At 39.2% G+C, this 15,323-nt stretch overlaps 1 protein-coding gene across 2 annotated transcripts; it reads right to left on the bottom strand.

The window, feature by feature from the left end:
* Window positions 1-144: 144 nt before the first annotated feature.
* Window positions 145-15,319, bottom strand: BRCA1 (BRCA1 DNA repair associated). Of its 2 annotated transcripts, none has more exons than XM_071728334.1 (18): window positions 15,094-15,319; window positions 14,636-14,736; window positions 14,487-14,540; window positions 14,128-14,208; window positions 13,535-13,623; window positions 12,943-13,088; window positions 12,191-12,299; window positions 8,748-12,032; window positions 7,993-8,078; window positions 6,902-7,360; window positions 6,177-6,264; window positions 5,127-5,204; window positions 4,859-4,899; window positions 4,236-4,319; window positions 3,767-3,821; window positions 2,532-2,605; window positions 2,018-2,078; window positions 145-977 (listed from the first exon to the last, which is right to left on the bottom strand). In XM_071728334.1, the coding sequence occupies exons 2-18, from the start codon at window positions 14,713-14,715 to the stop codon at window positions 874-876; spliced, it is 4,974 nt and encodes a 1,657-aa protein (XP_071584435.1). In that variant the 5' UTR covers window positions 14,716-14,736; window positions 15,094-15,319; the 3' UTR covers window positions 145-873. The 2 variants fall into 2 exon arrangements, with proteins under 2 accessions (XP_071584435.1, XP_071584436.1); XM_071728335.1 differs by having other exon boundaries at window positions 12,191-12,296.
* Between the last annotated feature and the right edge of the window lie 4 nt (window positions 15,320-15,323).

Below are 15,323 nucleotides of genomic sequence, written 5' to 3'. Positions count from 1 at the left end.
CTGAAAGTACAAAATTATTTCTGAAGCTGAATTGCTTTGGCAACAGAAACAAGCAATAGATTTTCTTCCATAGAAAGCAATTTATTCTCTTTGCAGTCTCAATTTGCAGGTAGGGACTCTCAGAAGCTGATTCTTACAGGTCACTGGGATACTAAAGTGCATCTTTTTATTATCTCTTCATGGGTGCCACATACACTTCTCAGAGATAAGACTGACACAACACTGATAGAGTTTTGTGGTTTTAAGAATTATTTTACCTTAAGGAATCAAGTGGTGGCTTTTCAAGGGCTATACTTGTAGATTATTTTTCTGGCTAGGGCAAGCTGGCATTTTATATACAACAGGAGAATTGTTTGTGTAGTTCTCAACACAACTGTAATCCATGTCTTAAGATTAAGCAGGCTGATGTATTAATAATCACAAAATAATCTCCATTGTATTGATATACACCTTACTAGGTGTATTTGGAGGTTATGTATGTTTTCATTCAAGCCCTGAGCCCAAAGTTACTCTTAAATTACTGTCTCCAAAATGTCCAGGAACTGGCTGAAATCATAAATAACACATCATAATTTCCCTGAGGAAGCAGTGTTGTACCTTTTCTAATTTTCAAAATTTGTTTTACATTAAAGGACTATTTTGAAATTAGAAATTGTATCCTTTAAAGAACAGTGGGTAATTCCATCTTTTTATGGCAATATTTAAGTAGCTTTATCATTAAGAAAAATTTAGTTGTTTTACTTTGAACAAGAACACCACACACACATAATCTCTGCGTTAGCGACTTAAAAATTCTCAGTCCTTAAAATAATTACCAAGCTGCCAGCACTGATGAGAGTTTCTGAGCAATGGGAAAAGAACTGCAGAGCATCCTCAGGACACAAGGTAAGCTCTGATCTCCTGGCACTCATAGGAAGCAACACTGTCCAATACCCACTCTCGAGTCACCATGACAACGTTGTTCTTCAGCTGAATTGCTGTGAGACAAAGACACAAATGACAAAACAGTTGACACAAGCTTAAGGTGAGTTTACAAATCTCCTTCAGATTAATCTGGTTACTTTATTTTTGACATTTTTGACATTTTAAAGGCCTTGATGAAAAAGAGGAGTCTAACATCTGTGATTTGGTACCACTGCTCTTTTTAGCAGTGCAGGTGATACTGCTGCTACAAAAAGAACAGCTATTTGGCATCTGGTCAGGCAGGAAGTTTTGAACAGCACAGAAAAAAATACTAAAAGCAGAGTGCAGTCTTTGTTATCTCTTAAGTTAGGACCTCAGTAACAGAGCTTTGGTTCCTGTCTGCTCAGGAATACTGAGTATGTGACAGGCAATCAATCTCATTTAGAGAAGCAACAGAAAATTACTGAAGTGTTCCCAGACTGTTCTTCACCATTTCAGGATCTTTTTCTTTATATTCTCATTTTTGCAGTGCCATGGAAACAGCTGTTGCTTTTACCTCATTTTCCTGCTCCATTTTTTTGTTGAACTTCACTGTAGCTCAACTAACTCCCATTCATCCTGTAATTACCACTGTCTGCTTTAAAATTAAGTTAGTCTGGAACACTTGCATCTTTAAAGTCTCATGGTTCCACTAGAGCATTTTGATAAAAAGACAAAAAAATGGCAAAGCTTTATCAATTAATACATTGTGGCTAGACATTATTTCAGACCAGAAGAATCTTGTCCCACCTGAGGCTTTCTCCTAGATCTTACAAGTCCTGAAAGGCCATGCTTTGCCACTTTTTACAAATTATCTTCAGTCAAAAAAGGTTTTATAAAGCTGATGACAACTGAGCCAAGTGCAGCATTTCCCTGCCAGAGCACCTTTTAAAACTACTGCCAATTCTTGAGATAATATTCCTTGTCCTTCCAACACACACCTCCATATGCAGATACAGGAGGGTTTTATTTTGATGCCTCTACAGAGTTCTCTGATATTTAACTATTAAAAAGACTGAGGTGATGAAGACACTCAGGATGTACCATAAAACAGTCTATGACTGTGTTCTTTTACCTCTATAATCCATGTTTTCCATCCAAGCATCTGGCTGTACAACCACAACAGCTGTAGAATTCTAGTATTTCAAGATAAGAAAATAAAAATATTATCTGTGTGCCATTAAATCACTCTCACCCCAAAAAAACAACACTGAGTTAACTCTGCTTCAGTGCATGGCTTCAGAAGGAACTTTAAGAAGTGGAAGTAGAAGGAGAGAGACATTTGTTCCAAGATTTTTCTGCCATTTCCCTGCTGTGACAAAGTGAAGGCACCGAAGACTTTTTGAACTGGAAAGTGAGGCTCAGTGCTGATTTCAAGAGCTCAGCTCTACGTGGAGTTCACTGATTGGTTTCCCCCTCCAGGCCTGCAGGAAGGTTGAGTGGCAAGAATTCAGAGCACAAGAACTGCTGCTGTGCAGTTTGGCATCATCACCTGCATGTGACAAACCCCTGAAGAGCACAGAATCCTCCAACAGGTTGTTCATTACATAAGAATCTTTCCCCATCTGAAGTGCAACATGAACACTCACCATTTTGTGTGGGAACAGATGAAGCTGTTTCACTACAGAGGCACCACAAAGCTCCACCATCCACTCAAGATGTTCTGAAGGAATCAGATAAAGTCTCTTACTTCAATATTTTATCTCACATTGAAATTATTATTCCCCAAGTCTTTATGTTTGTTCCAAGACAATTATTATAATTTTAAAGACATGTAAGCCTTCAGAGAGGGCAAGGCCTTTCACTTTCTAGCCTGCTGAGGGTCAACTCACTTCTCTTCCTTCACCCTTTAGGCAGAACTAACAAAAAAAAGCAAAACATGACATATTCCCCAAACTTACTCACTAACAATTTATTTCCTCTTATCAGAAGGACATAAGACATGGAATTAAAAATAAAAATCTGAAGTTAGAACTGTAATTATCTCTCATTAACAGAAGTATTTAATTTCTACCAATTTCTTGAATTGATAGTAGTGAAGAAGATAAATAAGTCTCTCAAATATGAGCCATAACTGATGATCACTGCAGCAGGTGAAAGCACTGCAGCCTCTGTAGTAATTATTGTAAATGTCAAGACATGTGAGGTTATTTCACCCACTCAGAACTAAAGTTATATTGGCCAAATCAAAGTACTTGCTGAATAAGCCAGAAAAAGGGAAAGAAAGTAACAAGTATTTTAAGTAGAAAAATTCTAGCTTAAACTTTAAAGGCATTTACTATATTTTATTCAACTTTTAACTAACAAAAAGAAGCCATTCTGCCAAGATTTTTCTTTGTATATAAACCAGACTTAGTTGTCTTTTTCACTTTTATCATCTGCTGCTTGAGAGAGACTCCCCTGAGGATGTGTCAACTGCTGTAAAACCCTCAACACTTAAGAACTATTTACTAAGACAGAAAAAAAAAAAAAAAAGCTCAAGTGCAAGCATGCAATAGCAATTACCAGACAGCATATTAATACTTTTCATTCATTGCTAAAGAATCAGAGAAACCAGACACAAGGCTTGTTTTGAAATGCAGCAATAGTGCCAGAAGAGTTCTCTGAGGACACTGAAAGAGAAGAGAAGTGTTTCCATCCTACCTGGAAATAACAGGACAAAGTTCTTTAGCTACACTACACCTCATGTGAGTATTCTGAAAGTTTCAGAGTAAGAGATAAGAGTATCCAAGAAGTCAGAAGCAGAACTCTGATGAATGCACTCAATCCCACTCCAAACATTTTTTATGATAAGAGTTAATCAAATCCTACTAAAATGACACACCTGTAGTCATATCAGTGAAGGGTCCATAGCAACAGATCTCAAAGTCTTTAAAGATCTAAGAGGCAAGGAACAAGTTAACAGAGTACACAGGATAACTTTAAAAGACAATACTTAATATATTGCTTTCACTGCACTTCTAGGACTGGTTATCAAGCTGTCAGTTTCACAAAGTACATCTGAAACTCTTTATAATCCACAAGAGTATCATCAAAACCCCCCAAACCCTGTCCTATCCTGTACTGACATTGTAAAAAGATAACATTCACTCTAAGCATAGTGAGTCACTTAGGCAGATCTGCTCTGCTGCTGGCAGACATCACCCCTCATCTCCAAAAATGCTTTATTTGTACAATTCTGTATATACAGAAAAGCAGAGAAATTGGAAGAAGCTCCAGATATTCAGCTGGCATGGCCAAATATCTGAAACAGACACAGCAGAACAGGATTTTCATCCCTGGTGCATCTGTACCTTTTCAGTCTGAGCCTCTCTAGACTTCTTAGGACCTTGGTGGTTTCTCCCATTGATTACATCTCCTCTCACTTCAAATTTCTCCTGGAAAATAATATAAACAATCAATCAGAAGTCAGAAGACTGAGAACACTTCCCTGATCAGAGCTCTACACCAAACAGGAAGAAGCTGTCAGGTTGCAGAACAGGAAAGCTCACAACTCAGACTGCAATTAACTTACCAGGAAAGTCTAATTTGATGGAAATTATTATTAGCACACAACCTCTAGGTCTTCAGCATCTGTTTCATTCCAGGCATTCACTTAGTGTATAGACTAATAACCAATGCAGGACTGCATTTGATAATTTCAGGCCTACATATAACCCAAAACTCTCATTTTTCTAATACTATCCTTAAAATTCTCCAAAACTTCCATACAGCCTAGCCTGCCACAGAAGTATAAAGACCAGCTTCCTATTTTCAGTTTAAGGAAAAAAACAGTTTAATAGAAGGCTTTTCTCCTAGCTTAAAGCAATGTGAGGGTGTATGACAATGTTAACAGCTGCCCCATATTTTATCATTCCCAGCCATCTCTGTTGCAATTTCCCCTGTGACATTTTGCTCTCAAGAAGACAAGACTTACCTCATCCAGTATCCTTCCTTCTTTAAGAGACTGAATTACCCCTAAATAAAAAGAGCAGGCTGAGTCAATGTGGTTTTTTTGAAAGCAGAAAAAGTATTCAGAAGAGAAAGAAACTTGATGGTGCTGTTTGTTGGGCATTTCTGTTAAAATACTTAGGATCTCTTGGCACCTGATGTTCTGCAGTTTCTTCTTTTTTCACTGGAACAGGAAGATTACATTTGTGGTAGAAGGGCAGACACTATTTAGCTCCAAAACATGTTATACTTACACTGATAACTCACTACCCACTTTCTTCCTGCAATGCCCAGGAAGTATTTCAGTGTCCTCTCACACACCAGCTCCTCATCTGCAAGACAAACAAGAATGAAACCTCATTTCTTTTGCCATTAGGGCAAAACAAAAATGAAAAAAACAGCTCAGCTTATTTGTACCTAAGAAGATCCAAAGCAAAATGCAAGCCCAGCATAACCACACCCAGATTTGGCTCTAAATACTTTGCTTTTTAAGAAAATAGGGGTTAAAAGCCAGGTGCTCAGTTAGAAACCTTAAATATAACCTAGAGACACTTCAATACAGCAAATTTACTGATCAATGCTTTTCTGAAGTCCAGATCATGCTGTTTCAGAATCCATTTGTCAAACTTGAAACAGAAGTCTTGTCCTGAAGTTTCTAAGAAGTTCCTTCAAGCTTTTAATAATTTTAATAATCAAATTTATTTAATAATGGGACTCTCGAGTTCTACACCAGAGAGCAAAAATTAATTTAAGTACCTTAATTAAGGATGCAAATGAGAGTTTCAATGAAATGCTAATGCTTTTCTTGTGGGAACATGCCCTCACAAGCAACACCCATCAGGTATACATACATCTACATATACATACTTCCAGTTTTCTAATAAGGGTAAGTTTCTTTCAAAAATTTAGAATGAAACAGCATTTATAATCTCCCCCAAGGGATTGTATTTCCAGAATGCACGTATCTAATTTTTTTTAGGAACTCTCTTGCTTTCTTTTCAGATGCTTCTGAACTATTTCATGGTAATGTGCTGTAAACACCTGAAAATTGTAACCAAACAGCTGTAGAAAAAAAGTAATTTTAACTTCAAATCACACAACAAAAAACCCCACACCCTCACTCTGTTTCTGTGAAATGTAAGAAAAATTGACAAGTTTAAACAAAAAATTACAACAGAGCAAAAGCAAATACATTCTACTTAAACTTATTTGAATTTATTGCTGAACTGTCTGCCTGTTGTTTGGCCTACAGTGAAAATCCTATCTGGTGTGCAAATATGGGATTTGCTTGCATTAAAACCAACCTGTTTTAATTATGACATGGGTTGTTCCTTCAGTAATGTGATTAGATAAAGTGCTCCGAGTTTTTCTTGCAAACCTTTGGACCATCAACTGAAAAGTTCAGAAAATTCATAGGCAGTGAGACAAATTTAAAAAAACCAAACAGCTCCAGTTTACAGGAGTCAACCATAAAACAGTTATTTTAAAGTAAAAGCTTTGTATTGACACACAGAATGTACATTTCCTTAAAAGTAATTTTGGCATCATTCAACAGGCTAAAGTAGAGGAGAACTCTCTGTCAGTAGTTTATAAACCAAAAGCCATATCCCCCTGGAAAGAGATTGTAGAAAGAAATGTTTTAGCAGTTCAGAATTGATTAATTACAGAAATCCTCAGTATGGATCAGAATTGAGGCAGAGAAGCAGCATCTGAGAACATGAAGGGAAATAACCAAACAGCAAACTCAAAGCTTTCTAGAAATAACCCTCTTACCTTGGAATAACACATTTTTACCCCAGATATCAGTCATTTAAAAAAATTTTTAAAATTCAGACTTCACTAAGTTTAGTAGTGCTGCTTACAGGCAACATTCTTCATATCTTTAGAAGTGAAAAAGTTTGACTTTTACTGCATTACTGATCTGCAGTTCCTTTAAGATTAATTTCCATTATGTTATTACATCTTTCTATGTTGAAGACTCTGGTGGTAACCAGGAATCTAATCTCTAAATCCTCCAAAACATACTTACACGTTCACTTGGACTCAGACCTGATGCCACAATTGACATTTCTTTCCTCTTGCTCACAACTGGACTTGCAGTATTTTCTTTCCCAGCTGTGCTGTGCAGACCAGAGCCAGGAACACAGACATTTCTCCTCAATTCACATTCTTGAGTAGAGTTTTTATCAGCATTCTGAGTTACAACTGAACTGTGTGTTGGTTCTGCAGTCTGAGGCTCAAGAAGCCTCCCAGAGGAAGATGATTTATCTGGACTCCTGGTCACATTTCCAGAGAGATTTGGCAAGACAAATGCACTGTTTTGCCTTGTCCTAGATTTCTGCTCAGTGTTTTCTGAAGGAAATGAGAAATTACTCCTTGAAACACTTTCATCTTTCTTGTCTTGGCTTCCATGCTGCTTTAGCACTGCCTCAAGTACAGCCATTTCTTGCTGCAGTTTTTTAAGGTTATTTTGCATAACATTCTTCTGCTGCAAAGGACACATAATTGTACCAACATCAGCAAACTCAGCTCTAAACAGCAAGGTTAATATGTTTAACAAATGCTTGAAAATTAGAAACAACATATGTACTTTGCATTAGTTTTTACTGGGTGTTCCAAAGTTACTGTGATACTTCTACTGTAGCAAATAATGCAAAAATGCTGTGTCAAAAGAAAAAAACCAAACCCAAACACTGCCTGTTGCACCTTACACCTTTAATGTTCCAATATGGAATTATTTGATTTAGTTTTTACCCTAAGACATCAAGTCTCCACGTTTCTTAATATCACAGTGTAGCAAATCATTATAAATTCTTATCAACAAAGCTTTCAAATACAAGAGGCTGAGGTTTCCATCATGGTCAAGTGTGGGGACTCATTAACTGTCCCACAATTAAGCACTTTAATCAATACTAAATAGGTTACTGCCATTAGAATGTAATGTTACCATGGCAGGCAAAGTTGGACAAACAGAAACAGTCCCAGAATTAATTAATTATGGACTTGCAGAAAAGTAATCCAGCAACACAAAAAATTGACAGCTTATGACTTCATGGCTTTCACACACTTGCTTATAACCTAGAATGCAAACTACTTTTAGAATTTAGTGCAAAAACTCACCTGGGTAGTAAGGATTTCACCCTGAGAGAGTGGTCCACACGAATCTTCTACATTACTTGTTTCACTGTCATATCCAGATGCTTCACCTTAAAGGTAGAAGAAAATCTTAATTAAAGAAAAAAAACCAACCAGTCAGCAAACATTAATTGTATCTTACCACACAGATCTTTTATCCAGCTGTTAACTATAAGGATAAAATAACAGTTTTTCAAAACACTTAAGTTAGAAGCACAGCTCTACTTCAAGTGAACATTTCAAAAAACACCATATCAGACATAAACACAACTCAAAGCATTTCAGTAGTGATGAAAGAATCCTAAATGTTCATGAGAGCCATAGAAAAGTTAAAATAAGGTCATTACAGAATTCTATAGCCAATTCCCACAAACATTTCCTCTGAGGAAACAGCTTAGGGAGGCTTTATCATATTTTGCTGATTGATGTAAAAATCTCTTTGCAATGAAGAGATCTTGCATTTAATTAAAAAATTAATGCCCATCACACAGACTCAGCCTGGCCTCTAGTGCCCAGTTTGTTAATTTTTGCTCCAAAGAAAGGATCCTGGGAGATCTTCATTTTCAGGAAATAAACACTGAGGGCCTTTTGTTTGCTTGCTTAGGGCTGATGGATTCCTTTATAGGAACAAGCACCACATAAGTAAAAAACAAAGTTCCCCTGCAAACACCAAAACCCTACCCTAGGTGCAGTGACATTTAAGAACACAGCTGCAGAGATAAAAAAATACTGGTTTGTACCTAAGTTGTCTCCCATGTTTGGGTCTTCTTGGCATTCATCTCTTAAGTCAGTTTTGCATCTCTGCAGCTCCCCAGTACAGCCTTGAAAAGATTCTTTACTCTCATTCACATTGCTCACTTCTTTGGATGCATGAACCTGTATAAAAGGTTTCTTCAGCTCTTGTGCTCCATCAACTGATTCTTCAGACACATTGGACTGGGAAGAAAATAAATTGACAGAACACTCTGATTCCTGGCTTGGTGAAACACACCCATTGCCCAAGGCACCTTCAGGCACTTTCTGCATATTCTTGTCAACACGACTTCCACTGTGAGACAGTGCAGTGGGACCTGATGAAGACTCCACCACAGATATCACTTTATTGTTCTGCAAAGGTGTGCTTGCTGCTTTCCCAAATATTAGTGCCTGAAAACATGGCAGAACTTCATCCTCACTTGATTCTTCATCTGAAGATTGCAGTTTCTGCACCCTTCGAGACCTCCGAACCCCTCGAGACCTTGGCTTAGAGCCAACATTTCTCTTCTGAAATTCTTCCACCAGGGCTTTCTCACTTTTTGCAAACACAGCAGATCTCTCTCTCCTAGAAACGTTGGTGGTCTCTTCTATATCATCATCATCATCAGAGCACAATAAACCATCAGGGGTCTCAGACAAATGTGTAGAATCACTATTCCCTTTAAGAGGTTCTAGAGACTCTCTGACTAAACACTCAGGCATCCCTGTGCTACCACTTTGGGTTGCTTGCTCTTCATCACCCTCCACTTGCTGACCCTTTTTGCTACTTTTTTTTCCAGTTACTTCACAGCTGAATTCAGGAGGCCTTTCCTTACAAGTTGCAATCATTGATCTGGACTGAAAATGCAGTATTGGTCCTTTGCTGTCAACAACTTCAGTCTTTCCTGCTTGGCTGCTTTCTGAACTGAAGCAGATTTCTTCAAATGTGTTTAAATCTGTTCTTTTGAAAATCTGCTCTTCTGTATTACTCTGATCACTTAGCATTCCACCAGCTCTGACTGAATTCTGTCTCAACTCACTTGCCATCTCTATGTTAGTTGACACTGTCTTTTCATTTCCCTGCTTTCCTTTTTGTGATCTGTTTCTGGCTTCAGTCCCAGCAGTACTCATTGGGGTCAGATTCCCTTGATTTACAACCTCTGAAACATCCTCTTGCTGCTCCCCTGGGTGCACAAGTTCACTATTGCTAACACAAGCAGGTTCAGAAGTCTTAAGCTTCTCACAAGCCCTCCTTTTAGCAGCTGTTACCTCTTCCTGCAAATCTTCTGGTTTGAAATGTTTTGTATGCTTCCTTTCATCAGCACATGGTGTCCTTGCACCTTCAGGACCAGCACCTTCTGCTGGACCTGCCCTGTTGGGAGCAGCAAAAAGGCTGAATGACTGGCGTTTGGAGTGCCTGAAAACATTTCTCAGATACTGTGTGTCCACATCACTATCTTCAGCTTCCTTGGTCAGTTCCAAAACATTTTTAGCCACTGGCATATTTTCAGTTCTGAAGCCCCCTGGAACCTTTTGGGTATCACGTGTACTATCCTGGGGAAATGTACTACATGACTCAGGCATTCCTTCAGCTGGGTGGGAAGTAGTTTGCTCAAGAGGCACTGAAGGAGGTTGTAGGAGGGAAGCACTGTTGAGGGTTTCACCTTCTTGAGAACCTGTCTCAGGTGCAAAGGAATTACAGTTTGAATGCTGACCTGAAGATACAGGATTGAAGAGACTTTTTCCAGTTTCTGCAGTGTCAGATGAATTCTTTACACTAATTGGTATTTCATTTGCTTCCAGATCACCACCTGTCAGATTAGTGAGTGGCTTGGAACTCAGCCTGCCCTGGGGCTCACACAGTTCACTGCATTCAGAAGCATGAACCAACACATCCCTTTGGGCTCCAGGATCACTGTCATACTTTCTTGCTCCTTTATTTAGTCCTTGTTTTCCTCTTTCTTTTGTCATTTCTTCAGAAAGTAACTGAAGCCTCCTGCTGCGTCTGACTTGTCTTTGCTCAGCCTGAGAGTTCCCTGGTTCTTCACTGCTGGGATAACTTTCAATCTGTGGCTCAGTTCCAGCAGGGGAAACCGAGTTCCGATCCACAACCAGCTGGAGAGCACACCTGGTTCTGGTAGAATGCCTGCATCTTTTTGCTGCAGAACTTTTTTTAGTGTTTTTCTGATCACAGCTGTTCAGCTCCAGCTCCTCACAGTGCTTGCCACTCACCTTTTCAGTAGCTTTTTTCCCTGTGGCTCCTTCCCCCTCCGTAACCTCTGCTCCTGCATTACCCTCTCTATTCTCAGAGAGGTGACTCTCATTTGTAGCACAACTTTTTTCACATATTTCCTTTTCAGCAGCTCCAAGGCACCTGTTAACACTTTGAGGGCATCCATCTGCCTGCTCCATATCCTTTCTCTTAATAAAATCCTCAGGCTGCAGGACATGAGCAATTTTCCTTTCTCTTTTTGTTCTGTGTTTGCTGGAATTATTCAAGCACTTCACATGAGTGGCTGCATCTTCTTTTTTTGTAGTAGGTAAAATATCTCTAAAGCTAACTGGGGTATTTGACTTCCTCTCTCTCTTGTATGTTTTCCCAAATATTTTGTCTTTGATACTACTTGCTGTTTGCTTTGAACATCTCTTATTTTCTTCAATCACTGCAATTTCCATGGACTCTACCATAGGGTCAGTTTTTTCTGAAATACAGGAGTCTTTATCTGAGAAGCCTGCATCTCCTCTACCTGAAACATCAGCTGCTTCAGCAGAATCATCCTGGGAAGAATCAGAAGACAGAATCTCATTGCTTTTTGAAAACCATTCATTGACTTTCTGAATGCTTCGCTTCAGCCTCTTCCTGGAGGCTTCATCCAGCTCAGCAGAGCTCAGTGGCTCTGCCTGAGGTTTTCCCAGAGCAAGTTCTTTTCCATGGAAAGCATCACTCTCAGGTTCAGCCACTTCCACAGCTCCCACACTTTGTACAACAACACCCATTTCCTTGCTTTTCTCCAACCTGCTCTCTGAGCTCTCTTCTACATCAAACTCTTTGCTCTTGCTATGGCATTGAGTTTGTTTTGCTCCCATTTCTTCTCTGTCCCTGTTCCCTAAGGGACTGGCATTGCCCCTTTTGTCACTTTTGTCACACTGCTCTGTAAGTAGATCTACAGCAAGAATACTTGAAGGAGAACTCTCATGTTCTGTCACATCCACGTGGCCAGGTTGGGCACATTCAGCAATGCCTGGGGTGCTTTTCTGGCTCAAGACTTCCCTGGAGGAATCACTTTCACCTGAAGATTTAGAGGTATCACAGATTATTAAGAACTGGTCTCATTTTGGGTGTTACAGAGAAATTAATTCTTATAAAGACTCTGAACTACATCACCTTTTATTACTTGCCAAGCATTACCCACAAGCTCAACTACTGTGGGTCTACAGCAGATCTTACCAAACTCTAAATAAATCCCATTTCCAGAGTCACATTTCTGTTCTTTTTTTCTTGGGGGGGACTTTTTGAACCTGGGATCTGTAACCTGTGCATCCACATTAGCTTCCTGCTGAGAGGAGAATTGAAAGGAACAGTTATTTATAACAGGCTATTTTAAAAAAACCAACAAATCCAAGCAGTAAATATTTAAACTACAGCAGGAGGGGGCTGATAAATATGAACTAAGCATTTAAATTGCCATCCTCTGCACAAAAATCCAATATAGGTGATTTGTAATTCTGTTATCAGTAATGGATGTGTTAATAGGAACAATTATGACACATTTCAGGGCAGTTTTCTCTTACTTAACATTCTACTCAGTGTTAAGAAAGTGAGACAAGAAGCAACGTGCCATGGACAAACCCAAATCACCCTCACTTGGGGAATGTGTTAAGAATTCAGGACACATTCATGGTCTGACTACTGAAAAACTAAAAAGCCTCCTGATAGTGAGACAGCTCATTAAGCAAGCACTAAAACAAGCTTTCAATTTGCATTAACAGAATATGACAGCATTACATTTAAATTCAGCTCATTTTAGGCAAACACCTTCTTTAAGTAGGTTAGAAGAGTAAAATATTGAGATGTCTGGAATGCTGTTCAAGTCAGAGTGATCTTAAAGCAAACCCAAACCTCCCCCTCCATTCACTTTCAAACACTCAATCCAAGCAGAACACTAAAACCACACAAAAATAAATTGGGGAAAAAATTACCAGGGTGCAATTTTCTTGCCCATTTTCCTTAGCACTTATTTTCCTGTGTCTGAAGCCCTTACTCTGCACAACAGAACTCTCTTTAGACAGGAACTCAGCAGCACTGACTTCTCCAGATGTTTTGGAAAAACAATGACTGTTTAAAACTAAAAATGCCAACAGGAAAGAAAAGTAAAAATATTTTTGTACACTGAGCATGAAAAGAGGCATCATTTATAAATAAAATCCCCTTGCATAAACCCTGGGCAGCTTGCAAATGCACAGCTAAAATACAATTATCAAAGAAATCAATCTGATTATTACTCTAATTGTTTTGCCACACAGGTATAGATTAAAGATTATTTGATACAAAATCAACCATATTTTGGGAACTGAAAATAAATTTCTTTGGAGTCAAAGGCACTGTAAACCCTCAGGACTGTTTAAGAGGTTACTGTAGGAAAACCTTAGGAACTTAATGAAACTTTTGCTTCAACATCCAAGAAAAAACTTGACTAATTCTTCCCATACTGAGTACTGCATGGTACATGAGATGCCCTGCAAAGAATTATGACAAAAAAGTCAAATGGAGGTGTTCACATTCACAACTTACTCTTTACTCCAGTGTCAAGCTCAAATGCATGGATAGTTTCCAACAGTCCTTCAGCTAGTTGCTTAAATATGGAATTTCCTTTCAGACTTCTGAAATAACATCAGCTCATGAGTTGTTTCAAGACAAAAAAAACCCCAACCCTATTAGTAGTTCTCCTAGAATTTAGGCTAAACACAAAAAACCCCACAAAACCTGCTCTAGTTCTGCTCTGGGGGGTTGGACTCAATGACCTCAAGAAGTCCCTTTCAACCCCACCTTCTGTGTAATTAAAGTTATCACCAAGTGAAAACTTCATCTTTTTCCTCACATAGGTTTAGCACAGGGAAACTGTGATGACTGAACAGTTAATTAATACTTGAGCAGCACAATTAATACTTGAGAGCACAAAGATTTGCTAAAAATTCTGCAGCCACTTGAAAAGATTTTACACTGATTGAGGTCAGCCACTAAAGAGTTGCTCCTTTAGAAGCTGAGAGCTTACTGAATAACCCCCTTTTTTGGTTTATTTCAATATTCTCAAGACATTTTTAAGGCAATAATTCACTTTTCCTTGGAGTTCAACTTCTATCCTCAAGCCCACTTGATGCATTTACCTCTTGGTAACTTCTGTCTTACACAGAGGACACCGTATCACAGCTTTTTTCTTTTTGCTAAAGAGTTGGAACATGCAGAACCTAGAAAAAAAAATAATAGTTATGATTATAACAAAAAGGAGGAATTTATTTTCTTTAAATCTGAGCTTGGACATGCCCCACTTTGTACTCTTGGCTTGGTGTTATCACTAATTAATCAATTTCCTTTGACATTTCTCCAAAGCTGTAGTTACTTCTTATACAGAAAGGATTTTCACCCTAAAATTGCCACACATTGGGTCACCAAAACACACAAGAAGGAAACATGGAGAAAAAGAACCAATTAGCCAAGTATTGCAATCACTGGTTTTCCAACCTACCTGCAGAATATGTGATCACATTTTGTTGAAACTGGCTCTCTTAGGACATCCAAGCTACAAAAGGGAAAAGGAAGGAAAACAAAACCCAAATTACATTTAAAAATCATCTCATTAACTAACCCAGAACTCACATAATTTGTCTGGCATACCAGATGGGGCACTCCAAGTTCTTCTGCATGGCTGAAAGCACATCCTGGACCTCCCCAATGGCCCTCACTGATAAGGCCATTCCCTTCACAACAAAAACAGCCTGCAGAAAAATAAATAAACACATAAATTAGCTTTTTTTCCCCTAATTTGTTGACGCTGCAACCATATTGCCTCCTGTGTGACTTTTTTATAAATTGCTGGAGAGCATCAAACGCTTTGAGGCTCTTCCTTCAGTGAAACCTCACAGAATCTGGGGAGTTCTCACCGTGAGCGTTTGCAATTAAAACCTCTCAATACTTTTCTCCCTCAAAGGGACAAACTAAACGCGTTCACAAACGCTGCATTCAGCACAAACCCAGCAAGGGCCCCCAGAACCACAACAGCGAAAAAACCCGAGAAGCTTTCGGGGTGGAAAACGCCGGAGGTGCCGACCCAAAGGAGCCAGGGAATGACCTACCCCAAAGGAAGGAGATAAAACCCAACAGCGAGCGCTGCAAATCCTGCGAACGGAAAGAAACCGCTTCGCATTTGCGCGACCTCAGCTCCGGAGCGGGGAGGAATCCCCTCAGCACCGGGAAGCGGAGCAGCGCCCAGCGCTCCCGTCACGGCGCTCACAGCGCCGCAAGGAGAGGAAACCGGGGCTGGTGCAGGGACACGGGACGGGGGCGGTGCCGAGGGAAAGGGAAG

Source organism: Heliangelus exortis, chromosome 29, assembly GCF_036169615.1.
Source record: "Heliangelus exortis chromosome 29, bHelExo1.hap1, whole genome shotgun sequence".
Taxonomy (NCBI): domain Eukaryota; kingdom Metazoa; phylum Chordata; class Aves; order Apodiformes; family Trochilidae; genus Heliangelus; species Heliangelus exortis.
This window is presented reverse-complemented; position numbering and strand designations above follow the sequence as displayed.

Coding starts and splice junctions, on each gene's coding strand:
- BRCA1 (XM_071728334.1), bottom strand. CDS start 14,715: ATGGCCTTATCAGTGAGGGCCATTGGGGAGGTCCAGGATGTGCTTTCA. Junction 14,541..14,635: donor AACTTGGAGTGCCCCATCTG/GTATGCCAGACA, acceptor TCCCTTTTGTAG/CTTGGATGTCCTAAGAGAGC. Junction 4,320..4,858: donor AAGGAAGGATACTGGATGAG/GTAAGTCTTGTC, acceptor ATTATTTTCCAG/GAGAAATTTGAAGTGAGAGG.